This window comes from Habropoda laboriosa, unplaced genomic scaffold (genome assembly GCF_001263275.1).
Source record: "Habropoda laboriosa isolate 0110345459 unplaced genomic scaffold, ASM126327v1 scaffold90, whole genome shotgun sequence".
In the NCBI taxonomy this organism is placed as follows: domain Eukaryota; kingdom Metazoa; phylum Arthropoda; class Insecta; order Hymenoptera; family Apidae; genus Habropoda; species Habropoda laboriosa.
In genome coordinates, this window is record NW_017100218.1 from 1,252,042 (window position 1) to 1,279,116 (window position 27,075).

Genomic DNA, 27,075 nt, shown 5'->3' on the forward strand with positions numbered 1-27,075 from the left:
CCCAAAAAAATTGAATTATAAAAAATAAAAAAAAATTCTCAGGGCTATGCACTGTTAATTAACTTCAACGATCCAGCAACTACCATTAACAAACCACGATACTGATCCGTAATACAACCTCGCTCCGCACAGAGAAACGAAACACACAGAATCCATAGAACAATTCACCGAAGCATAATTTAAAACCGAGAACTCTGGCGTAGGAATAACAAATGAAACGATTCGCGAAACAAGACGAAAGTGGATCGACATTATATTGCCGGGTGGTGAAGACAAATAAAGGTGAGCCGCACGAAGGCGCATCGACAAGGCAATGGCGATCTCTCCTAACGATCCCTTCTCAGAAACTCGAGTTCCGCTCGAATAATCACGCCGGGGCAAAGCCGACGTTCACGTCTTCTCCTCGAATCCAATTAAAAGGTAATTGAAAAGAGAGGGTGGAGTGTGGGTAGAAAAGATGCTGCCTTATCGCAGCACAGCCGCAGAGCTTTTATCCCCTCTCTCTCTTTCTTTCTTTCTTTCTGCGCAAAGAATGCGCTACGGTGGACGGACGTAAGATAAATTGCCGGTTAAAGTCACCCTCGACGCAGCCTCGAATAACTTTTCCAACTATGAAATATTCCCTCATAAGCGTCGCGACGCGCCGCGTCTTACGCCTCCTCTCTCTCTCTCCCTCGTAATACCGTTCATTAAAGAGCGAGAGAGCGAGAGATGCGCGGAGATGAAAATGGTGGGAAGGTGGGCAAAAGTATGGGAACTTACTCGATCAACTTTATGCATTATTCAATGCAACGCCCTCGAAAACATACATACAGCGCTCCCTTGATTTCTTATGCCGGGTCCAGGACGGAACCACTTGCAGCGTTGTTCGGTGTGAAAAATGCCGATAGGCGAGGTAGAACAAGGTTCGCTCGTGACTTCCAACACGGTGGTGAAAAGCGTTTGACGAATTTTCGGGGAAGTTGAATTAGAGTAAGTAGAGGAGAGTCGAACGAGTCAGACCGACACGTCGTCCGCTTAATTGTACGGCTGTTCTACTGGACGAAGGACAGTTCTACCGACAAACGAGAGGTTGCTTGTGAAAGTAATAACGACGGTGTGTTTATCGAGCGGGAGTAATGAAGTATTCATTTACATTTTTGTTTCCTTTTTACTTTCGTATTTTTCAACGAAAGACCTTCCTGTACGCCTGTTTGCAAATTTCACTAATTATTAATCAATCATTCCAATTTTTCGTACCCATATAAATTTCAAATTCTAGAAAAATAGCTTTTCAAAGTGCTCCATTTGATGCATGAAAAAATCGAGTGTTTCGTTCGAAATGAAAGTTTCGGGGGAAGTGCGAGAACATATTGTCCGGAGGAAAAACGCCTTGAAATACTCCGGCGCGAAGATCAGAGGCGAGCAGATGACGCACCGCTGTCGGTGACACGTAAGCCTGTCAGGCGAAATTGAAATAGGGACGTACGCGAGACATTCCGTCGTTCCCTGCCACGAATTATGCGAACACCGTGAACACCACGGTCGGCCAACGTCAATCAATCAACGCAACGGCTACTCATTTTTAATAAAGAGATATCAGCTCGAGCGGTATATGGTACACAGGGCTGACGGAGGCCGCGGTGTACACATTAGTCTCGTTACTGGAAACGCCTGTGACGCAACAACGGAGACACAGACGTCGTATAGTCCTGTCAGCGAAAACCAGACTTAACGATATTAACAAACACCGTTCGCGTCTCTCCCTCTATCGCTGGTGAACCTCGCGGAAACCCACGTGACCCTGCGAAATTCTGCTCGCTGTGCAAACAGAGAACTCTGTACGTTTTCGCCTATAGATTGATCCAAAGAACAGCCGAGCGTGTGGTAAATGTGCACGTTTAGCGCTGCTTCTAGCGACAAGGATTATTCCAAAGATTATCCGTCTTCGTGGGTATTTAAACGAAGAGAGAATTGCGAAAATTTGTACGAGAAGTTTTTTGTCGGGATTATTCGAAAGATTATCCGTTTTCGTGGGTATTTAGGGAGAATAGTGAAAATTTGTACAAAAACTTTTTCGTTGAAGACAAAAAAGTGGTTTAGAAGAAGAAACGAAAATTAGATCTTTATAATGATCTGAAACGCAGGAGTCGCCTCTGCATACAGTGAAAACACAGAAAATGCGGCACTCTTCTAATTTTATACAATTTCTTTCGCCTAAAAAGAAATGTTTCTTGATATTTGAAGGTCCACATAACTCCTTTTCTGTCAATATTAACAACGAAAATACATCATCCCATTTAAAAAAATGTGCAATTTCGAAAAATACGACTTTGGAAAGAATTATTACTTTATAGCAACGTTTGCTCTTTCGAACGAAATAATTTCCTCCTCCAACGTTGTTCTTTTTTCTTTGCTTTTTCGTCTGATCAAGAGAAACGGAGATATTCTAGGTGCACTCGAGGTACAGGAAACACCCTGTATACGCGGCGCCGAGGTTGCGGCTCGTAACTCATGCGACTCGACTAAATAAAACGACGCGTCACAAATTTCGGAGGGCTCGGGTATAATTCACAAGACTGTCTTGGCTGGCTATAAATGATCATTGCGCTCCGCGGAATTTACGGGGCTCGATCGATTCCACCGATCTCTTTTGTGAAATTTGCATTGATCGTAAAACGAGCGGTGGTGTGCAGAGTAGTCGTGCATTTTCATACGCAATTTTCTCGTTAATTGAAGACTTTAAATTGGCGATTGTACCGGTGAATAAATTAATACGCTCGCAAGAGACACTTTTAGTCGAAGTTTTTTTGGTTTTAATTCAAACGTACAAGTATAATTCTGTATATCGGTTGAAATAAATATACAAGTTATCTCGTTGGTCACTTTAATTACGTAAATTTTCATCGCGTGTGCCGTTCGATCGTACCGAAATACTAATTTTTAATTCCAATTCTTAGGTAAAATTTATCAATATATCCGGTGCAGCGTGCAACGATAATTCAGACAAATAGAAATTTTATCAGACCGTAGACATATTGTTCAATTTATTATGGAAATAGAATAACGTTGTGATTACTTATTTTCTTAACCCTTTCGCGAGCAGTACAACGCATACGTCACACTTAGGTACTAAAATCAAAACTGATTTCAATTTAGCATCCATTAAAGATGCAGCGATCAGTAGATGAGTACGAAATTTAAAGAGAAATAATTCAGTCACGAAAGAGTTAAACTAAATCTCAAAGAAATTACACAGCCGCGCCGATAAATATAAAAATCCATCGACAGCAAAGGGTTAATAATAACAAAAAACCTACCCAATTTCCAGCTTGATTCACCGAGTCCCTATAAAATGAAAAATCCAGCCGCTCCTCCTTCTTATTTACCAAAATCCTCTAAGGTACAGGAGATTACATTCCGATCAGCGTTCAATCCTATTCCGGCGTTTAACCCATAAAAAGAATCCCTACCTAGCACAAAAGCCTGGTAACCGCGTCAGTCTGGCTCAACAGTTTCCGGATTGATCGATAATTAATGCGGGTGCCGGGCGTACAAGAATTACCGTCGCCCGTTTCACAACGTACGAGGGCGTCGCGTCGGCCCTGTTTCTCTTGCGCTTCCTCTCGCGGAACTAACGATCGCGAACTTGCGAGAATAACGAGACGCGCGCCACGACCATGGCTCTCTTCTCCACGTGGCGGCAAGAAAGTCGCATTACAACGATACGTGGCGATCGCGAGGAGAAACCTGGCAAGAATACCCGTTTACCACTCACGTTTCCACCAGAGAAAGAGAGAGAGAGAGAGTAGACGTGGAAAACGAGCGAGGAAGAAAAAAAGAAGGAAAGACGGAAACAGAGAGGGATGGAGAGGCGAAAGAAAAAGGAATTACCGTGCAACAAAGGGCATCCTTTCCAGCAGAGAGACCTAACGTCTTCCACCGGGCAGGAAAAACTTGGTGTAACCAGGCTGGTTTTTGGTAAGAAGATTTCCACTGACGTCGTTAATTTTCTTTTCTATTTACCCCTCGGTAAAGCGGTTCGCTCGGGCTATCCTCGCCCGGTGTGGAAAGAGGGTTAACGTCAAAGGGTGGCCCCGGGAACGGCGTTATTGCATTGCGGCCGGTAAAGAAGCGAACGAAGCTCTGCTACGAGGGGTCAGACCAAGGGAAGAACAAAAAAAAGAGGAGAAAAAAGAACGAAATTATCGGGCAACGGGACCCGTGGCCGTGGGATTTAACCCAGGAGAACGCGGAACACCGAGAGCAACGTTCCCCGCGTTCCTTCTTCGGTCAATATTCCCGCGAAATTCGTTTTGACCGCATCAAAGGAACACGCCGCACCCTCGTCTGCGCTGTCGTTCGAGTTAAAACGACACCGTCCTCGCTTACGAGGATTCGGTTTGTCGATTGGACGAGTTTGATCTTCGGGAGATTAGGAGAATTAGAGGAGAGAGCTGGAGGACGATTCTTCGAGCGAGAAACGTCGAAAGGGGACGGTGAGGAGCGTTTTACGGAGCTGACGAGAAAGACTTCTCGAGTAATTGAGAATATCGCGGAAGTGTACGGTATTTTATCTTGATGCGAGGCGAGTTGATGTGACGTTAATGGGAGAGAAGTATAGCGGTGTGTAATTTGAAAATACTTGCTAAGTGAGTTTCCTCGTTAACCCTTTAAGCACGGAAGATTTCGAGGCTGCGAGTTTATCGCGGATGACACGCGACCTGCAATGACTGCTTCATATAGCACCGGCTAAAGGGAATTGTATAGTTCTGGTCCAGTTTGTGCGCGGAGTTTATTCAGTTTATAAAAATTCACGCACCGTGGGATGATAGAGTGAAGAAGAGTTTAGTTTTTTAGCTGCTACCATGTTGCCAAAAATTGGAAAATATTTTTGGCAAGAATTTTCAAACGCTGTGAAATGAAACTTTTGGAAAATCCTGCAACAGACCATTTATAGCGATCAACTTCTCCTACGTCCTATTGCACGTCATTTTTTAGACGTATTTCTGTATCGCGTGCTACAGAATGTTCCAATTAAACGTACCTTTGCCGTACGAAACAAACTAAAGCAGATTTCGCAGCAATGAAAACAACAAGCGATACTCAAGATAATACAAGCGAAACAGCGCAATCCCTCGCCAGGAGTATCCACTTACAAGACTCGAAATCGCGAAGCAATAGTCGAGGAACACCGGGTACAATTTTTAACGACAATTAATTTCTCTCCGAGTAAACTGAAGGTAGAAGACGGTGTACCGGTGGAACAAGAGGAACACACAGCTGGCAGTTTACGAGTCGCCGGTTAATATTAAGCCTCGTAATTCTCGTTTCTTTTTGCCCACTTGTCGCTGAAGCAGCATCGCGCAAGCAGGCGAGCAATAAATTCCTGTACCCGGTACCGTCATTAAGCCCGGTTAAATGCGAGCAAATATTAGTACGAGGCTGGGAGAGCGCGATTTCGTCCTTTGCGCGAAACGCGCTCTTTTTCGGCTCCGTTCTTTCCTTCTCCGTCCCAGCCCCTTAAATACAGAGAGAAACTCTGTGTACTTACGTTGAATCGAAGTTGCAGAGTGCTGGTGTACCCAGCAGAGCAGCTACTCGAGCTACCTGCTCGCGGCTCCTTTCGATCCATCGCGCGCACAGAGGAAAGCTCGCACTTTGCACGCCAGCTAAACCTCCTTGAAAAACCGTTTTTTCCTCTCCTGCGAACGTAACGGAACACGGCCGAACAACAATTCCACGGGTTTTGTCTGGAGCTGGTTCTTAACTTAGGTTCACGCTCGCGCCGTTACACGCGTAGAACAACGCGTAGCTCCGTCGTTCGTCGTACATTCGCTCCCGCCACTTTGCTGTTCCGGGGGATGGTACAGCCGCACGACTGATATTTCGCGGGCGAATTTACCGCAATACCACCGAAAACGTTCTCATCGTTGCACGTAGTACGCTCTTTCGGTCGTAAATCGTCGAGAGGAAATGGTGAAAAAGTGTGTGCTCGAGATAAAGTGCGCGTTTCGAGACGGAGTACGCTTTACGCGCGTTTCGCGCGGTCCTCGACAATCGATACCACGCCAAGTTTTCGCGGTGAAGTCGGTATTAAGTTGTTTCGACGAAAAGGAAAATTGAAGTAACAGGTCTGTGTGCTTCCTGGATTTTTAGTAGGTAAAACTTCGTTTTGGGGTTTCTTTTGATATTCCTGAGATTCGTTTTGAGAATGAGAAAAGGGTTAAGATAAATGAAGATTTGTATTGACCCTTTCGTGGCCCAAAAATTTTTTTGAAGAATTTTTCATTAATCTATGGATAAGTGTCTGTAATGAATACTAAATTAGAACCAATTTTTGCTCGAGATTTGTTTTGAGAATGATAAACGAGTTAGGATAGACACAACTTTTTTTTTTAATCATTGTATTAACCCTTTCGTGGTCGAATAATTTTTTTGAAGAATTTTGCATTTATCTACCGATCCTAAGATCACTTTTCGTTCGAAAGTGAGGGAAAGGGTTAAACAGATAAATTCTTCCACATCTCTCGCCTCGTTTCCTTTTCTAATTTTGGATATACGTGCACGCGTTACGTTCGTCTCGCGTGATCCTCGATAATCGATAGTCCGGAGCGTATCTAAGGCGAAACCGGCAACCTACTTGAAGAAACACGAACGAGCAAAATAAATTAAACCCTAGCTTACTTCTTCCTTGAATAAATAAATCCACCCACACTTCCGTTTACATTCTATTTTTCCAATATTGCAAACATTCACGAGACACTCGTTTGTCTTGCTCGATGCTCGATAATCGATACTCGGCGGGGTGTTTCCAAGGTGAAACTGGCGAACTCGTTCTTGAGCAAAATGGCCAAGAAGAACGTGTCTTGTTAAATCTTCGTCGAACAAACGCGCCTCTAGCTCCTCCTATTCTTCGCACGTTTGCGTGAACTATGGAAACGTGGAACAGGAGAGAGGAGAATAGTTGAAATACAGGGAACAAAGAAATTCCCTTTCGTAGTGTGGGGGGGAGGAGTCGAAATGACGAGATGTCAAACCGCGAACTGTCGGGCTGTCAAACTGCGTGGGCCTCTGCGGGACCAGCTGAGGCAACGGATAATGCGGCCTGCCGCAATGTCAAAACTCCTAAATGAGCAGTGACAAGACGGGATCAGAAGGGATGGAAAATGTTGAATACGTGAAAGATGGTGTGTGTGTGTGTGTGTGTGTGTGTGTGTGTGTGATGTCTTTGTAACGATCGTGGCTTTAAATCGAAAGCCTTTTCACCAATTAAACGATACACGCTCGTTGTAATTTCGAAACGCGAGCTTATTGGAATTGCATGGAGCACACATTAATCTAGTTGTTATTTGTACAACGCTGTTCTAATCAAACGGTTCAGCTGGATAATAATTATACGTTATTCCAGAGGAATTATTTGATCCAGATTATTCGAACGCCGGGGTATCACGTTTCCCTATTATTGGATCGAATCGCTTTTCCCAAGAACGACAGGTATAGTTTTACATGTGGAACAGAAGGGTTTCAAGTGTCAACTTGTGAAGATTGAACAATACCTTTGTATTCTTTGTTTCTTTGGGTCTTGTTGCAATTGTGAAATCGTGTACAAATTAAATACTATGTTGCGAAATATAATGGAAGACACGAACGACGCACAATGCGAGCTCGTCCAACTATAAATAATTCATACAATGGCAAAGCGATCATTCACCTGTCTACTTTATTCCGATAAATTCCTGGAAAATAAAAGCCCTGAGCGTCGATGACGAATGCAACGCTAAAATACAGGGTCCTGTCGAATCTCTTATCGGAATATATTTAGTAAAGGCAACAGGGTAGAAGTGCGGAAATTCGCACGAAATTTCGGACGATTTCATTTTCGCCTACCGTTGTTTTTACAATTATCAACATTTTGCCGTTCAAATTTGGCAAATTCCTACTGAAATTTCATTCTCTTTCTACTCCCTGATTTTCAATCCTGTTAACAGGTCTTTGAATGACTATCACTTTCAAGCCACGTGTGCCGGAAACGGTGCACATGGCAGAGAACACGTGAACCCCTTGACGTATGATTTCTTATCCTGACTATGCATCTAAGCGTCAGCTATTTACTATTTTAGTAAGGAAAGCTGATGTATTATAGATTAACTAAATTTGCCAATCTTCAGTTTTACAAATTAAATGAAAAATTGGAATTAAAATGAATTTCGTTACGGATACAACTGTTTTTATCAGATCCTGACAAAAATCTGTGGCACGGAATCTGACTCGTTGTAGGACACGGGGTTAACCGGACGATCTCCAAGTAACCTCTTAACCCTTTTGCACATTTTCTCCCTTAAAATATTTCATCTTCCGGGTAAAAGATTCCTATTCGTGTTTGCTTACGGTCTAAAAATGTTCTTACCAGTGTAGGAGGTGGTCTAATGAACTTTACTCAGATCAGGATGTCGTGCAGAGTAGTTTATTTCGGACTCTTCGGCGTCCGTCTATTACCGAAGCTAAGAACCGACTCTCGTCGAAATGGCAAAGATATCGCTGGGCCGAACCGATGAGTACCCGGGTCTGGTGTTTGTCACTCGCCAAAAGGCGCAGGCCAAGCCATAAACCGTCCCAAAAAGCCTACACCAGAAACCTACTAAAATTGGACGACAAAATAGAAAATTGTGGCGATAGACACAAAGGTGAAATCAAAATTACACCGTCCAGCTGATTCAATTAACAGAAGAAACTCCCGTTGCTTCCGCAACGAACGAGACCATGAAAACGGCAAACCACCAGATCCCTTTTATCTCGCGGGAACGAGGCGGAGAAGAGTGCAGGAGTGGCGCGTGACTCGTTTCACCGCACGCGTCCTTTCGCGCCAGGAGGCCGCAGAAGAACGCGAGAGAAACGAGCGAGAGGAGCAGCCGAGCAGAGCACAGGCTGTATCGATTTTCGTTTCGTTTGCTATTTCGCCGGCCGCATCGTCCACGAAATTTCATTCGCGCCCTCTCGTCAAAATCGCATTATCGAATTCACGCGCTGATAACTAACACACACGCTACCATTCCTCCTCCTACGATCGTATCATCCCTGTTGTTACTCCGCCGTGAGAAATAGAACAGAGTGCCAAGGAGACGTTACGAAGAGAAAGTGAGAGAGAGGTTTGATTCGTTAGCGATTCTGAAATTAGCGCAGGAAAACTTTGCTCGCCCTGCTCGACAATTACCACGCGAATTCCTCATTAATGCCACCGGCATAACGAACTCCTCGATACGAATAGTTTTGTTTCCCTCTTGTTCCTCCTCCTTCTCTATCTCTCTGTTTTTCGTTACATCGGCCGTTCCTATTCGCTCGCCCGGTACGTGGAACGCGAATTAATCAGGAAGATGGTTTAACAATCCAGCTACGAACACCACATGTCCGTACAGTTAGTACCAAAAATATTTGGAGACTCTTCCCTTTCTATGTAATAACGTATTTAGGTTAATTACGAAGGGATTAGGTTGCCGCTCTTTCGTTACGGAACGTCCGTTTATTGTACTGTAGGATTAAGTGCTGCTAGTTCAACGCATTTTCCCGAGTGACGCGAATTTATCGAAATCATGGCCAATTACTGTACTTCACGAATGGGATCACTGGATGTTCCTAATTATTCGAAATTTGCAATATTTTTCACCGCGCCGGTGTTTAACGATTCTTTCGCTGGAACATTTTTGGGAGTAACTGTATCTACGTACGTGCACAGAGGGAACAGAACGATAATCTGAAATTACATCGAGCAAATAATTTACCGGTTACGCGACTACGTCTCGTCTAATTAATTAAAACAGCCTGGAATAACCGAACACGTTTGCTCGCTCTGGGTCTCGGTAGCCGGCGAAAAATCTTCGAATATACAGAGGGGGGAAATTTCGTTGCACCGGTAAAATTACTCTGCTCCTCTTCTCGCTGATTGAGCAAACGCTTTCACGTTTATTAACGAACCAACCACCGAAGAAAGGAGTCGCGAACGATTTTTCGACGCGTGGAAAATCACACGGAGGTGAGGCACACGAAATATAATTCACAAGCCACGCGGCGCGCTCGCCGTTGATCGACGAGGGGAGAAAGAAGGATAGAAATGAGAATAGCACCGAAAGGACGAAGATGCAGGCTGGCGAATAATAGAGATCGATTCGATTAATAAAACATCGCTGCATGATTTTCCAACGCGAGTATTTCGACGGAGGCACGCCGAGGAACTGACTGAAATTCGCAGCTCCATGGGCATCCGTGGTAGCTAGGGAACGACGCAATATATACCGAACTCTCTCTCCTCTATCCTATGGGGTATAAAGCCTACGGGGTACAAAATTCGCGTAGCAGAGGGTGCCGTTTAGTAAACGCTTTAAACCGGCCTCAAAACAGACGTAACAATTTCGTTAGCAAGGGATGGGAAATTGTAAATTCGAGAGGACGAAAATCGTCGATTATACTTGGCTTCCTTCTTCTCTCTGGAGTAGGTGTAATGAAAATTTGATTACCATTCGTGGGATGATTCGGTAATTTTATTATCGAATTTCTAATCTACTCGTGATAAATGAAAATTCGAAAGGACGAAAATCGTCGATAATATTTCGCTTCCTTTTTCTCAAAATTTGACCGCAGTGCATAGGATAATTTAGTAATCTTCGATGCTTTATTACGTACTTCAATAGTGTAAAATAAAGAAAAGTGGAAGATTTGACGGAATATTCTCCGTAGAATTATCAAGCGTAAGTTCGAGTCTGTCACTGCTACGATACCTAATCGGATGCTGAGGGGACAAAGAAGATGTGCACTGCGCACACGCAATCTACCCCTCTGCCATAATTGCTGAATGCTAAGACCGAGTAATTCCTCTTTCGCTACATTATTCCCACAGTCGTAAACCAACGAAATCACTCGGCGGAGAAAATATCGTTAAGAACCAATGATTTGCACGATAAAAGAAATATTCGCGTGGGTGACGGATAGCGAGTATTTTTCAAACGATTACAAATTACTTTAGGCATTACAGCCACCGGATATCAGTCGCAATCCGCGTTGGATCATCGTCGATGAATATATTAGCCCCGAAGCGCATCGTGGAAATTTCATTCGCGTGTATCCTCGGGCCGGAAAGCAAACAGCGTAAAATATGATAAAGGAGCGGGAGAAATAAATTTCTGGACGCGTTGAATAATGCACGAACCGCTGGAACATCAACCTCCACGCGTACGAAACGATTCAAAGTTAGACGTTCGCCGGGAACGGTTCGATTTAAACGTGGACAGCGTGTTTGATTTACGCGTGAAAAAATTAGAACAACGCTCGAACTACGAGTGATATCTACGCGTTCCCCAGTTGCGATACAAATTTCACTACTTCGTACGGGAAATTTAAGTTCCATCCACTGTCGTCGAAGCTGCGTGTGAAATTATCGCCACGGTGAATACAGGTCACCTCACTTGTGCTGCCTTAAAACTTCATGGGCCTCGAATGCGAAATGTAACGTTTCAAATTAATTAGTTGTCGTATTTTGCGAATTAGCATCGACCACCGTCAATCATCGTTAACCGTTCAACCACAATTTCACGCCTTCGTAATGAACGAACTGACGATTTGTTAGGCTTTTTGTCAGTGTTTCAGTCGTCTTTATGGTATGCTAATTTTCGGTGCAAGGAAATGGAAACGAAAGTCGATGAAACAATAAAAATGAAACGAATTGCAGGCAAATTCCAGCTAGGATTGAAATAAGTTAATTATTTATTTATTGGGTCTTTGAAAAAATTATTCTTCGCCAAAGCACTATTTTACTTAGAATAGAAATAATATTTTAGCAACGAAATTTATTGCATATTACTTTAAGGTCCATTAACCCGTATTTTTGGCACTTTTAACTCGCAAGCGTGGATTAACGATTAAAAGTCTTCAAAAAAATCTGAGAAAATTCCTGTAGCTTCGTTAAATATGCTAAATAAAATTCTACTAGCCAAGAAAATTTTTTATTAAACTCCGAGAAGCCAATGCCTTAGGAACTAGTCCGGACAAAATTGACCCAAGTTTAAAATCCAAATCTACGGTGAAATTGATAAAATTACTCGCAGAAACACGATCGAGACTCCAATTTACCGGCAAGAAAAAGACAAACAAAAAGAAAAATGCAAGAACAGAGAAATCGATCGGAAAAGGAGAAGTCTGGAACGTAAAAGGGATGGATTTAAATGGGTCGCATGGCTATGGGTATGCACATGACGACGTGAAAAATGTGATGATCCGCGTACGTTTCTGCCGCGATATTGCTTTAACGAGGTCGACCTAGATCGAGCGCCATGACGTCTGGTCGTGTGGCGATGGGGGGGAAAAAAAAGGAAAAAGTTTAGCGAATTCTCCGCGAGAATGTTCAACAGGAGGAGCAATTAAATATCCACTTACAGTCTGCAACAACCGGCGAGAAGAGCTTGAAACTTCCGTCCAGACGTGCGTGACGCGCGTAAAACTACCTGGCCGTTACACCTGGCTTCGCCATCGTTCACACTGTTCCACCTCGAAATCGAAATAATTCGAAAGTAATCTTAGTTCAACCGAAAGCCGGCTCGTGAGACACTAATTACGAAAATCGTAGCGAAAGTTCGCCGTGGAAAGTTCGTCAAAACTCGGCGTAATTAGATACCGGATCGTGTCTACCTCTTTAACAGAATCTCGCTGTGGAAAAGGAGGAACGACGATCTGGTAATATCGAAGGGAAGAACGGAATTCGAGTGTTCTTCGTTGGACATTCGTTGGAAAAGTGACGAACGGAATATGTAATAGTCACGGTGATATAGAATAGTTGTATAGTTTGTTCGGGGAATAATTGTAGGAGAATCGTGGCATGGAAATGATTCGACGATGAAGAGAGAATAGATACGCGTTAAACAAACTGTGGACGATACGCAATTAGAGCGTGATGTTGATGATTAATGGATCAAGCGAGTCTGTAAACACCCGTTGTAATATTCAACGATAGATTTGACGATAATTCATCGCTGCTCCAGAGACATAGATTTAATATCCAATTCCAAGTTATACATAGTTACCTAAATTAACATTCGGACACTCTTTGAAACAATATAATTTTTTTGAAATTGTACCAAGCGACTTGAATATTTTTGAGAAGTTAGAAAAATTAGTTTACTAGATGACGTGTCCAAAAAATTTGGAGGACATTGTTACTTAGAAACACTGTGCATCGTAGGAACTCTTCGAACACATACTACTTTGCATTCGTTCAAACTATACTACAGGTACCGATACAATTACGTATTTAAATACAAACACAGGTACTTTTCCATTTTCTAACAGAAATTGATTTCATTTCCATTCCTCTGCATGGAATACGAGATGCAAGATACTTCAGTTTCACTCTGATATATGCTAGTATTATTAAATGTATTCACGGAATACATAAACGTTCGATTCTTTCATTTCACGGTATAATTACTGCCAAGCTCCGCGCCACCGAATCATTGTAATTCCAGTAATCAGCAGTATTCAAAGAGGCCCTGATATTCTTCTATGCATTATGGAAGACCTCCGTTTCACTTCTCTTCTCTGTCTGTCTCTTCCTACCTCTTCCACTCAGCGGCTCTTTCATTTCTCCATATCTTTTGCTCCCAGCCTTCCAATCGGAAATCAATAACAACACCGCCGTAACAAATCCATTGTTTTCGACCGCCCCTGTGAAATCGTGTTCCGAAAACTCTGCGATTCGAGTGACGCGAGCTTCGACGAGCAACGGGAGGAAGAAGGAAACTCCATGTGATCCCGTGAAAATCGTCGGCCGTTGATCAACGGAACACCCACGTTGCGCCTTCGTTTCTTTCTTTATTTTTTGGTTCACGCGTGAAAACCAGTCACGTTGCCCATAGCAGAGGTAACCGAACTCTTCTCCCGTGAAATCGTGTCTTTGTCGAACGTGGAAAGTTTCCGGCCGCCTTCGAGAACCAGGAAAATTTGAAATATCATCGGGGGGACAATTGGTTCGTGCCGACTGCACACCGGGCTTTCGAATTGGGGAAAAAGCGCTGGAGACGAGGACAGAGGAAGTGCTCGTTCCGTTACGAGCCTCTATTGAAGAGATCGTGAAAGGGCTGCCAATAAGTCTTAATTAATTCGTTCGTTCGAGTTTCATCGAACGCCGTTTTGCACCGAGCCTGCAAAGATTACGGGACTGGCCATTGATACTGTAGGCAAAGAGGACTTTACTTCTGTGTTTCCTAACCTTCGATACAGATAGCTGGATTGTTCGATCGAATAAATAATTAGAGCTCGACGAGGAGCGGCTAATGTAGGTCAATTCTCCCTCGTTTAAAACCAGCGACGTTCAAAGTGAACAAGTTCGAAATGCTGATCTATAATTTCTCTTTACTCGCATTTCGTTCTAACAGCGCTGTACAAGATGCGGCAGAATCGACACAGGCTATAGAATCGCGATGAAATTGTCGAATTACACAGTTTCGAAGATCCTTAAGAAAAAGAATTTAAATACACTGAAAACATGTAAATAGAAAAAATGAAAATCGATGAAGTAATTTTTTTCGGTACAGTAAAGTAGGAAAAAGGTGTCGCGGACGAAAAATACGAAATGCCACGGGGGACGGAAAATCGACGCACGAGCAATCAATAGTCGGAGCATAACTATTGCGCGTGAAGCAACAATGTATCGTCGACGCACAGCGAGGAAGGCGTGGCAGCGTTCATTGGACCCTTAATGCCAATGCCAATGTCAGGGTTTTCCCGGTCAGTAACCCAGAAACCCCCACTTTCGACCCTTAGAAAGTCGCGAAAGCGCCATCGCGACCCTGTGCCAAGGGACGCGTTCGAACATCCCCCTCGAGGCGACCCACGATCGGCAAAATGCAGAGAACTGTACGTTGATAACGCAGGGTGGTTCGGTTCGTTTTACCCTCGAAGCGTAGATAAGGGCTGAAGCTCGATTCCAACCCTCGTGGATATTGCAGATCGTGACATTGCCGGCACAGGAACTTTTAGTTTCCTGCTTTCGTGAGGGTTGCGCGTTTGATAAGAACACGGTACTCGAAGAAAGTCGAAGATAAGAAAGAACTTTTCTACAAATGTGACAAAATCTTTCGTCGTAATTTTTAATCGAGACTTGGAATAAAAATGGAATAATTTCAATTCGATTTGACGAAAATTAGTAGTTTATACGTGGTAGAAAACTGGCAATACATATGGCATTGTCCGAGCTACAGTTGGTAAATATTTATACGGTATTTTACGGAACGTTGAATCGTCGTTTAGGATTATCATAAAGCTACCAGAAGCTATGCAAGATTCAAAAGCCGCGTATATATCGTGGAGAGAAGTTGTGCCTGTAAAGTGGATAAGTTTGTCGTGCATGCGATAATCTGCTTACCATTTGTTTATCAAGCGCCTCCATAATTTCGCCGACATCGCCGACGACCACCGCCTGTTTTCGCAGCATCTCTTCTTCGACTGTCAACCAATCGCGTATCTGAAACAAACGTCGTACATAACGGTAACATTTAAAATCCAAAATATAGGAAACATGACTAAAAAATCCAAAATACAGAAATTCCAACATGCGCGAATTTAATTATCCTTAAAAGAAATAAAATAAAAGTATGATATACTTTAAAGAGAAAAAAAAGGTCACGACACTTGAGCCTGGAGTAAAGGAATTCCCCGATGGAATAAAAATGCTGGTCGTTCGTGAGTGATGGCATGGAAGCGGAAAGAAGTCATCGATCAGAAGGATGGTGAGAACACGAACGATGGGGAGAGAGAGGGGAGATCGAATCGAGTATTTACAGCCGGAAATTAGCTGGGAGTGCCTGTCCGTAAATGGCCAACTCCGTATCCTAATATCGGACAACGAGACAGGGATGGAAAAGTAGGAGGAAATGTACAGATACAAAATTATTACAACGAAAACATTACGCGTGTCAGGAGCCACTGTTTTTCCCGCATTGTCCCCATAATTGCCAAGCATTGTCCCACGGTAACGAGATTATGGTGGATGCTGTTGGGCGAAAATTCCACCGCAAATACGCATTTCAATATCGCCGGAGACAATAGTTTTTCTTCGTGAAAAGCCACCGGCGACGCATATAATTAAATATCAAGGGTACACCGCTTAATTACTGTTTCATTGGAGCAAACAATCACGAGCCAATAAATATACGCTTGAATATAACACAAACACACACCGACAGAGCAGAAATTCGCGACGATTCGTATCCTCGATAGAGAGCCACGTTTCCGAATGAATAATTACTTTTGTATGGGATCTAGAAAAGATACTTTCTGTTTTTATCTTTTTCTTTTCAATATCCAGAAGAGACAAAAAGCTGTCATTACCCTGAAGAAGTCTTCTTTATATCTGATTAATGATCAACTGGTACGCTTTTATCAACAGAGAGACAATAGACATTAATTAACGAGGTTGCTGTGCATCGCATGTTAATAGGTCACGTTATGTAGGTTGAACGACCTCAGACGCGAATGTTTGCTTCGTCTACTGCACTTTTCACATTTGTTTGCCCCGTTACGAGAATCCATTAGTTGTGAAAATCGAGAAATATTTTATGCTCCTTTATTCTGATGGATCTTTGTCTCTGTTAACTCTTTATCTTACGATTTTTTTATGGGTGCATACGTTTGTCTTGGCTACTTATAATTTTTATGCCGTCCTAAGTAAGAAGAAGTGAAAACACTACGTGTAATTTTCATTTGGAAAGCTTTAAAATTCAAGTTTACCGTAAATACAGTACTGTAAAAGTGTGACTCGGTATTGTGGGGGGTTTTGGTATGAAAGAGTGAATGTGTGAGAGTGGTGTGAATGGCCTGGAAAGGAAGAACGAATGGAAGACGATCGTGCGTGGCGTGTTTGTTATGTTTAGACAAGATGGGTTGTCAAGCCGATCGCGGCGTGTGTGAGTGTGTGTATGTGGATGCGTGCGTGGAGAAAAGGAAGAAGAGTGTGAGGTGTGTGAGTGTGAAAAAAAAACGAGAAGCATCGAGCCGGAAGAGAGCGAATCGGAGGAGCGGTGAGAAAAAGGAGGCAGATTATAAGTGAACAGCACCGGCGTCGCGTGGGGTTACTTTTAATTATAATAAACGCACAAGTATTTAACAAAATCCCACAGTATTATAAGGCAAAAGGTTGAATAACTACTTAGATAATCATTTCTCAGGAAAATAAATAGAATTTAATTACCCTTGCAAGTTACAAAAAAAAATTCAACTAAACCCACGTCAAATTCCTTCGAATTAATCGAGTATCAAAATGATAGACAGCTTGCAATATTAATTTTCATTCATTTTCACGCGAAAATTCGGGTGCCAAGAAAAATTGTCGCGCTAAACGACAGCCAGCTCTTATCACGACGTAAAGAGGAAGAGACGTTTACAAGCCGGTAAAAAGTGGCCGAACAATGATAATCGACTTCGGATGCAGGGTAACGCAGCCAGGAAACGGATGCTCGAGAGCACGACCAATGTTTCTCCGAGTCGTGAGCGTGTAACTTTGGAGGGTAGGTCGATAAATCGCGAAAGAGATAAGCCGGAATGCTACAGGAAATTAAGGTCTCGCTCGGCCCCGACATCCCCCCAAGTCGTCTCTCTACCGGGAGCTTCGTGTCTGAGCCAGTGTCCTTCCTCTCTGGCTTTCACTTTAGCCCTCCGTTTCCACATAAAGCCGGCCTGATTAAGTGCATGTTGTCGAAGAACGATCATATCTCTCATGTGGTTTTCTTCGCGGCGAACTTCTCTCTCTCTCTCTTTCACTCTCCCTCTCGTTTTCCCTCCCATCTTGAAAAGCCTCGACGAGAGAAGCCCAATGAAAATGAAAGGCCTAGACGTCGTCGTCGACGTCCTCCCCCGGGGTCCCGAGGGAACCCGAAGAAGGAGGGTGGAAGAATATATACATACATATATCTATATACACATTCGGGGAAGAAAATATTCCTGCCAGTCCTCGTATATATGCCAGCAGACTTTTCACGCGGCGGTAACTTTGATATCTGACCTGCTGAAACTCAGCCAGGGGGGCCGAACGATGATTATCGTTACAGTATCTGTCGTAACGGAATTTTTAGGGCGCGTCGTAAAAATTCTGAAGGTGATGGAACGTGAAGAGAGAGAAAAACAACGCAGATGTAGTGTCGAACAATATTCAAATTCGCCAACAAATGCATTATCGAGAGGAGGGTTCACTTTTCTTCTTTACACGTTCGCTGCGCTATTCACGCTCAAAGTTTCACCCTTTTTCGGACGGAGGAAGTACTGATTGTGTAATTTGCAATTACGTCGCTATTTCACTTTTTCATTTTTTCTCATTTTTCTCAAGTATACGTACACGAGTTCACGCGAACCATTTTCATTGCTTAAAGATGCATATGTTTATCGGTCGCGTTCGTAGTGTTTCGCGAAAGCATATACGAGTCTATCGTCCTCGAAGGGTTGAAACCGGCACACGCTCGGGTATTTTCGTAAAACTGAAGAAACAGTGCCGCGTGTATTCCAGGACAATTGAAACCCCAAGTTAAATTTGTTTCCCCGGGCTGGCTGCGTGTACAAGGTCCTCCTCCACCGTTCAGTTATTTAATTGTGATATTACAAGTATGCATGAAGCACGGAAAGTCGCCAACGGTTGTTCGTTTTCCAGGGATACGAGAGCGAGACAGAGCCGGCTCGATCGGCTGACTTGCCGGAGGAAACTCCAGTTCGTTAACTAACAGGAACGAACCCGAGAGACGTGTCCTCCGAGGAGATCGAATCTCCGCGCTGCGAATTTAATTAAAAATATCGAGATGCAAACGACGATCAGGCCGTAACCAGGTCTGACCTATATCGCGGCTCTTCTACTACTTGTTTGGTCGGTGCCACTCAAAATAAACGAGCTGCTTAATTTGAAATATAAACGCGGAACCGCGGTGAATCGATACAGCGCGATATTCGGCACGACGATGAAAGATAGATAGGATCCATTGTATCGGCACCCCTTCAATCCAGGTGAAACAAAAAAGAGTGTGGAAATAGTGTGCTCCCGATCGACAACGAACGGAAAGAACGAACATCTGCGAGAAACTATTTTCGTGGATTCTCGAAGAACGGTAATCGTGAATCACGGGCAAAAGTGCATTAAGACCTGAGAATTCACTGTGTTATAACTAGTATCGAACTCGTGACAACTTAACGAGACGATGATGAATTATAGATTGTTCGCTGGATTTTCGAGAATTTCTGAAACAGTTAATTCGCTATGTTTCAATAAACACAGTGTAATATATTTAAAGGACTTACGCATGCAAGATTTCTGCTATTTTCGAGCTCTGGTATAAAATATGTATCGAAGAGAATTAGTCGAAAATAGAAAAAACGAGGACGTGAAACAAACCAAAAAATTAGACGAATCAGTTGGCTAAGTCATTTATGGCGCTAATCTCTCATATCAGAAAACCTAACCACCCAGTTCGTCTGTGCGGCGATATTGGATTCCTCGATGAAATCGGATAACAGAGTTATTTTCCCCGGAAACCGGAACCGAACGAAATTGACCTAAAACGTTTCGTCTGTGTCTCCTTGCGGCGGGTCGCCACAACGAAACTTTTTACATCCGCGGCGTACTTCTGCGTGAAAAGTTCAACGACTGTTCTTCAACATTCGAGCGCGCTTCCATTCGTATCGCTCGTCATTGTTGTTTTACTTTCCTCTCGAATCGTTCTCTCGCAAAAAAACATTCCTCGTCCTCCCTCCCGTCACTTGGACAAGCTCGAATGTACCTCTGTGCTGTTCAGCGTCGTTGAAACGTTGTCGTTTCAAAGGAACGTTAGCGACGCGAAAAGGCCGTGAAAGAAGAAAGAAGACGAAACTGAGGATCGAGAAAGGGGATGCGTAAATCGTGACCGGAACACGATTTTAATAGAAGGAAAACGGTCGCGAGTAAACAGGACGCGTCAAATAGGAAAACATTTCACTGGGACGACCATGAAGAATCTAATAAGCTGGATATACGAAGACCGCCTCAAAGGAAAATGGAGTACAAAATAGTTGGTGCGCCAGGAGACACGGAAACGAGGTTCCGTGCATACCACACGGGAGAAGGCGGGCGAAACGTGACGCTCGATTGAGGAGGACACCGGGAGAAAGAAAATGGTCGAGTTTCTGGCGCAGAAATAAAGAACACGCGTGCCTCTCTGTCATGAATGGAAAATGTAGTTTGAAAAGCTCGGCGGAGGAATCCGTAACGCGGATAAATTCCAGCTTCAATCGAGTTTCTCTTAAGAATTCAATTCGTTACCTTTCGTATCTAAATCTATTCCTACCTTCTTTTTTTCTTTTAATTCTTGTAACAATTTTTCCTCATTTTCTTTTTCTCCGCTGGTTTTTCACGCGAAACGTTCCCGCGCGAGATGATAGAGTTAATCAATTGCAGAGAGGTAGCACAGGATGGCGTGCACGGGAACGAGGCCTAACACGGGGCAAAATAGAATTTCATTGGCAACTCGATTCCTGCTCGAGTCTCGTTACCTCGAAGCCTCTCATCGCTTTATGCAAACAGCACAATACTTGTCAGCGAGACAGCATAGCCGGAAATGGAAGAAGGGAGATAGCTGTTATGACGTCGGACTCAGCCTGGAGTCTGACTGTTGACTCGGCAAATAGGAAAAGCGCACCGGCAGAATCGGCACAATAGACGGCCTGGATGACAATAAAACCCATCCGCGGAAGATAATTACGTATTTTTATCTAGGCCGGATTCGAAATTGCGAGCGCGACCCGCGTGTGCACGCGGGTAAAGTGTGACAGGCTGCCTCGAAGGAGACACGTTTTCACGTGAAACTGGCGCAAAAGTGTTCCCATTTTAAGGACGCCTCGTTCGAATTTAGAACGCTATTTTTGGGGCTACGTTTACCTTCGTACATACGTACGTTTCAAAGGAAGTTCACGGCTAGGGGATGCTTGAAATTTTAATCAAGCGTTTGGAATTTTTCGGGTTTGAAGAAGCGGGCTTGTGATTTGGTGGAACTGGTTTCTCGGTAGATGAAAACATTTGTCGATCCGGACTACGGTGACTTTTCAGCTCGTCGGTAAATTTCAGTGCGGATTATTTCACAAATTAATCCTTCGGAGACATCCAATTTGCCTTTTCGTCTATATCGAGGAGATTCGATGCTTGAATTTTTGGACTGTAACGCAAAATATGAACAACCCACGCAGGCTGCATAAAACTGCAATTTTTCGGAGGCTCGAGAGCACTCTCGTGACACAGAGTATTCTCGTGACACACAACACAGACACTCGACTGACGTACGATAAATTTCTCGAGGTAAATTCAACGCGTGAACCACTTCTGAATATTGAAAGTAACGCGCACGCCGCGACAATTATCATCCATAGCCGGCAAAGTAACTTTCCCGCTTGAGAAACACGTGTGGCGGTCGAGCATCAAAGCAACGCGACATTTGCATCGAATAAACGAAGAAACACGCGAAAGCGGGGTGAGATTTCGTGCTTAAAGTACCCTCAACAGGCAGGAACAATATACCACGCGCAAAGAGTTAAAAGGGGCTTGATAAAACGGCACGCGGCTCGTTGCACAAAGCTTCAACGTAAGGGAACATCCGAGGAGGATGTAATATACCGAAGAAATTGCGCCGAAAATAAGATAAACCAAAACGATACACGTGTGTTCCCTGAGACAGTCCTCCGACGAGAGTATTTTTCTCAAAAATTCAATCTTTCCCCGTGTACCCGAAAAATCTAGCGGGCTCTTTGATAAACTGCTGAGAAAGATGCTAAAAGGACGGTAAAAACAGAGTACAGAAAAAAAGCAGAAAGGAACTCTCTTTCAGGTACGCATTGTTTGGTCAGACCGGTTATTAAAGCGTTGATAAAAGATGCTGGAAAAGAAACTCCACCCTATTCATTTCGCAAACGAATAGGAAAAGTAGCTCTCCCTCTCTTCTGTATAGGACAAAACGGCGAACGATATTTTAACAACAGGTCCCTCGAAGTGTCTCGATTGTTTACAGGTGAAAAGAATCTCTTCAAAGAACGCGCTTTGTGTAAATAGAGTCCGGCTGCTCGCTGCGAGTAGCACAAACACGTAATAAAGTCGACAGACCGGCCACCGTGCGACAAGGCGGCGACACCGACCAGAAATTTCATAAAAGGCAGAGGAAAAGTAAAAGAGAAAAAAAAAGAAGAGGAGATTCGGTTGAAGGGCGAACGTTACTTGAGAAGAGATCTGATGAAGAAGAAGAAGAAAAAATGAGATCGAGATTAGAAACGAAGGTAGAACGTGAACGTGAATTTCCAGAGTCCAATTCTTGGAGAATTTCGGACGTTCTGCTGGGAAGAGCCACTTCGATAAGAACGTTCCAGGCTCGAGTATGGGACGAATGAAGATCGGGACGCCGCGAAGGCAGAGAAACGGGAGAGTAACTCGATAAAATTGACCGAGTTATACGGCTGCACGAACCGGGGGAGAGGTTCTATCCGCGTCTCCACGTTGTCCACCGGCGTCACACAAATCTAATTCCTGTCCCTGATAACCGAACTCATGCCGAGCGTGGCAGAATATTTCGCCAGTGTCGCGCTTCTTCCGGATTTTTCTCCGTCGATGTATTTCAACGTGAACACGTATATGTACGTAGGTGGAAACCTTTGACGCAACAAATAGGCGCAGCTGATGCTGCGGAAACGAACGAGATTTCCACGAGACAAGACCAGACTCTGTCTGGGGAGATTTCCATGAAATTTCCACGATTCTTCGAACGCTGAATTCGTCCCTTATTTCTTTCCCGGATACATTCTTACGCTTAAACGATTGGAGAATTTTTAGGGATGACGGAAATCAGCGCTGGAGGATTGTTAGTGACGTCTTTTGAATCTATCAATTTGTTAACCGTGTTCACCTCTGAAACAGAAATTTAATCTCTCTATTTCTAACAAAAAATGAGTAAAAGTGATAGCCACTTGTTTCATCCTGGTTCTTACAAATGTGTGCAATTAAAAATGAACAATACCGTGTTCTTAACAGAGTTAACTCGTGCTCTCTAATGAACAGATGAGATATTCGGTGAATTAATGAAATTCTTTCACGTGCATGTTTTAATTTCGCGTAAATATTCACTGAAAATCTATTAAGGACGAGATAACTTCTACGCGAAGCGTATACATTCCCCTCTTATTTCCTTTTCATAAGCCACGTCTGGCAGGCACTTGGCAGCGAGCAAAACTGACTTTGACAATATCCCCTCAAAGGCGCTTAATCCCATTAAAAAATACGTAGGCACGCGGAAACGCGCTCGAGGAATGCTTCCGCCTGTAAATTTTTGTTTACTCGAAACTCGCGCATTTTCCAGACGAGTGGAAATCAATCGGCGTCCGAGCGGGCGAATATCGAAAGGGGAATTAATTTCAGCGACACGCCGCCGAGCTAATCCAGTTAGACTCCCTCCTACTTTCAGAAGCATAGAACGCGCGCGTTACCCCTTATTTCCACGGCAGATTGCCCGTTGCCACGGCGTGTGAATTTAAATGTCCCCGACGAGCAACCGTCGCCTCTTCCCTCTGCCGTGTAGCTGCTGCTTGCTGTTGCTTGCTGCCGAAACGCGCGTCGAAAGAGCCGCATTCGCGATTCTAAATAACGTTTGTCCCCGAGCTCATCACTTTCCGTGTTTCGCCGTGATGTAGCTAACACAGGGCTGGGTTCCCTTCTTTGCCTAGAGAGATCGAGATAAAAAACAAAGGAGGACACAGACAAGGGAGCGGGAAAAAAGAGAGGAATAAAGATTAAATTCCGGAAATACCATTAAGAGCGAGGAAAGAACTTGCAAGAGGGAGAAGAGAGAGACAGAGAGAGAGGAAGAACTCGTGGAGGAAATTTAGAGGAGGTTACTATATACAGGAAGGAACATCGTTTAGCGCATTTTTTCGTCCACGTTCAACTTGCACAACCCTCCGGCATTTCCGTCCAACGGTCTACGTTGCCATATTCTCGTCACTCCCTTTCTACGTGGTAGTAATTTATGAGCTTTAATTAGCCAAGATACCCGAGGCCAGAGCTGCTTCTGTATTATCGTAACCAACCCTCCCAGCCATCGTATCACCTCTCTCTCAACCAGCTGCGAGTTGTCGTCCTAATTATCAACGAAAGACGACCTCCATTCAGATCGTGCTTCCACACGTTTCCAGTTCAAAATCGAAGTTTCAGGTTACGAAGCTTTTTAACGGATCTTTCCTTTCACGGTCTCGTTGTACGAGTTTAGAATGGTTCGTGGAGTTATTAGCCGGGTTAATGGCGGTATCGTTCGAATCCTGCGGGACAAGAGTCAGTGACCCTTTGTTCCGCGATACAGCCTGTTGCTCCGTGCAATTTACGGGGAGGAATAGAGGAGGTTTATCGTTTTACGCGGCGAATTCTCGAAAATTTGCGAGCCCCTCTTTCTACGGCAGGACGAGGAGGACCGTATAAATATCTTGGATGCTCTGGGGGACATGAAAATCTTATCGAGGGTTGAACAGTTTGAGAAGGACTATACGGTGCATTTTTCATCATAGAACGGTGATTCATTGATCGGCTTGTATGGTTAGACTGCTATTCAAGTCGTCTATTGTTGGGAAATCATAAATTTCTATAGCGTACCGTGGGTTCGAACTTCTCTGTATAATATGAAAACCAAATGAACAGAAAAATAGAGATGTTTTTCTAACCCTTTCACCATGGACACAACACAAAAATTATTTTACGTAATATTACTGTTGGAATTTTTATATTTGTAAAAAACAAGTGGTTTGTTGGAAAATCCGTAATCTAGTCGATAGACAGTTGACGTGTGATAATGATGTGATCGTGAAGTTAACTGCATGAAAAGAGTACTGTATCCTCGAGCCAGCAAGGGTTGCGATAAACCTTGTTACATGACAATATTACATTCGCAAGAGTATCTATATAGAGGGGTTATTTACAGGGGTGGAGAAATATGTTGAGAATGTATAGTGACGTTTTGTTTGCGCGGAGCCTTTGTTCCCGTGTGAGTTGAGGTTACAAATTGATCGAGGAATCCATCGTTTAGCGTTTTTATTGTTATTACGAGTAGGTTATTAACCTGCGATATGCTTTAAGGCATGGCCTTACAAATTTACTCGTTTAAATTAACCTAATCGAGTTTTAGTCGGTACAAGTTGGATTAGAATTACCCTAGTTTAATTAACGTGTTGAGTTGAAGCTTGCTAGGGTAATCGTAACTGGTTTTGTAACTTCGTTAGTGATCATTTATCCTGAAAGGGTTAAACAAGTTGCACAAAAATTCTTACCTGTAGCACCGATTTGTCAAAGCCCGCTACGAGGGCAGAGGGCGAGGATGAAGGCGAGGGCGAGGACGATGGCGAGGTGGTGCAAACCGAAGGACTAGTGGTAGTGATAGGGGTGGAGGGTGTCGAGGGGCCAGGGGAAGGTGTCAACCCCCGAGGGCCCCCTGCAGTTGCACCCGATGCCCCCGGCGCAGCTCCTGCAGCCTTTTCGACTTCTGAAACAAAAAAAGGAAATTTTCGTTCCATACAAATTCCAACAAAACCATAAAAAATATAAATATTTTCATTAACAAAGTTTCACAACGCTAGTCCAGGTATTTGAAATTAAATAATATCGATACATTCTTAGAATCTTCTTCAAGCAATCCCAAAAGCCCTAAAGCACATTATATACGCAACTATACATATTTTTTCGGAAGATCGTACATATATACCAAGTCATGTAAATTCATAACGAGACTGCAGAGATACTCGGGCAGAACCGGGAGAAACTTAATGTCCCGGCGCACAATATCGGCGACCGCGGAGACGCGAAAACCGATATAAACGAGCCACCAAGAACTATTCTACTCGACGTCGACAACTAGGGAGTCGTGGGGTCCGATACCGGGCGATTCTAGTTTTGAAATCGCGTTCCAATACTCTCTCTCTCCGATAACTACCTACGAACTTTCCGTTCCACGTCGAAATACCTAAACCTAGATTTTCCAAAATAAGAGAGTCGATCTGAAGGAGAGTTGAACGTGAATTCGAGATTACACGTCAGAAGGCGATTTTTCTCCTCGCGGTACGCCGGTGAAAATCAATATCCGCCACTCGAAACCGTATTACAGCCGCGGTATACGTATGAATTATGCGGGGTAAGCGTATTAAAAACCACCCATGACCCATTTGGTAGGTAGCGACACAAGCTTAGCCAAGTCGGAGCCAGCGAAACTTGTAATTTTCCGGTCGGTCTGCAACATTGTATTCTTTCTCACGCGCGGCAATAGATAATAGGCGAAGGAGAAAGAGGGGTGAAGAGAACTCCTGGAAGCGAGGAGGAAGTCGAGACAGAACGGTTTCGAGGCACGTACACCCGGCCGAAGGCACGGTCAATTCATTGAATAGGAAAGTAACTTTCATAGTTTATAAGTTTACCCTCCGAACTCACTTCGGATCGAGTTAGCGGCAGAAAGAAAGCGAGAGACGGAGATGGAAGAAAGGGAGGGAAGGAGAGAAAGAGAGAAGTTCCTCTCCTTACCGTCGAGATCTCCTCGGCGAAGAATCTCACCGAAGATGCGTTTAATATGCTCGACTCTAATGTAATTGAAAACTTTCGTAGACTCGTTTTCGTAGCGGTCGATTTGCAACGCCTCTCGAAAACTTCGAAAACTCGACCAGCGCGAAACTCTATAAATTACTGTCCCCATCGTCCACCCCCCTCCTCGTGATTGAAACGGTCTGAAAATATTCCTTTCTGTTTGCGTTGCACTCTTACTAGCCACCGTCGAAGATAACGTTTTTCGAGAGAGAGAGAGAGAGGCCGTCCAATTAGAAGGATCTTGGCGAATCGCGTTAGAGAGAGAGAGAGAGCACTGTGCTCTGCTACACATTTTGATTTATCGTTCGCCGTAAGAATATTCGCCGCTAATAATTTCGCCGCACGTCCCTACGGTAGAGAGTCTGACGGGCAAATGGTATTAAACCGAAAGGCAGCCGGGAATAAAGTCGGAAAAGGAAAGCAGCCCCCAGATACCGCTTTATTACCGGCTGTTTCAG

At 43.8% G+C, this 27,075-nt stretch overlaps 1 protein-coding gene across 1 annotated transcript in view; it reads right to left on the reverse strand.

Annotated features, from left to right (window-relative positions):
• LOC108570937 (dystrophin) overlaps positions 1-27,075 on the reverse strand; it is a 517,829-nt gene that overhangs the window by 394,725 nt on the left and 96,029 nt on the right. The window contains exons 30-31 of the mRNA XM_017932876.1: positions 25,318-25,529; positions 15,386-15,484 (exon numbers count right to left, since the gene is read on the reverse strand). Coding sequence (XP_017788365.1) covers positions 15,386-15,484; positions 25,318-25,529 — 311 coding nt within the window. The remainder of the gene's footprint in view (positions 1-15,385; positions 15,485-25,317; positions 25,530-27,075) is intronic.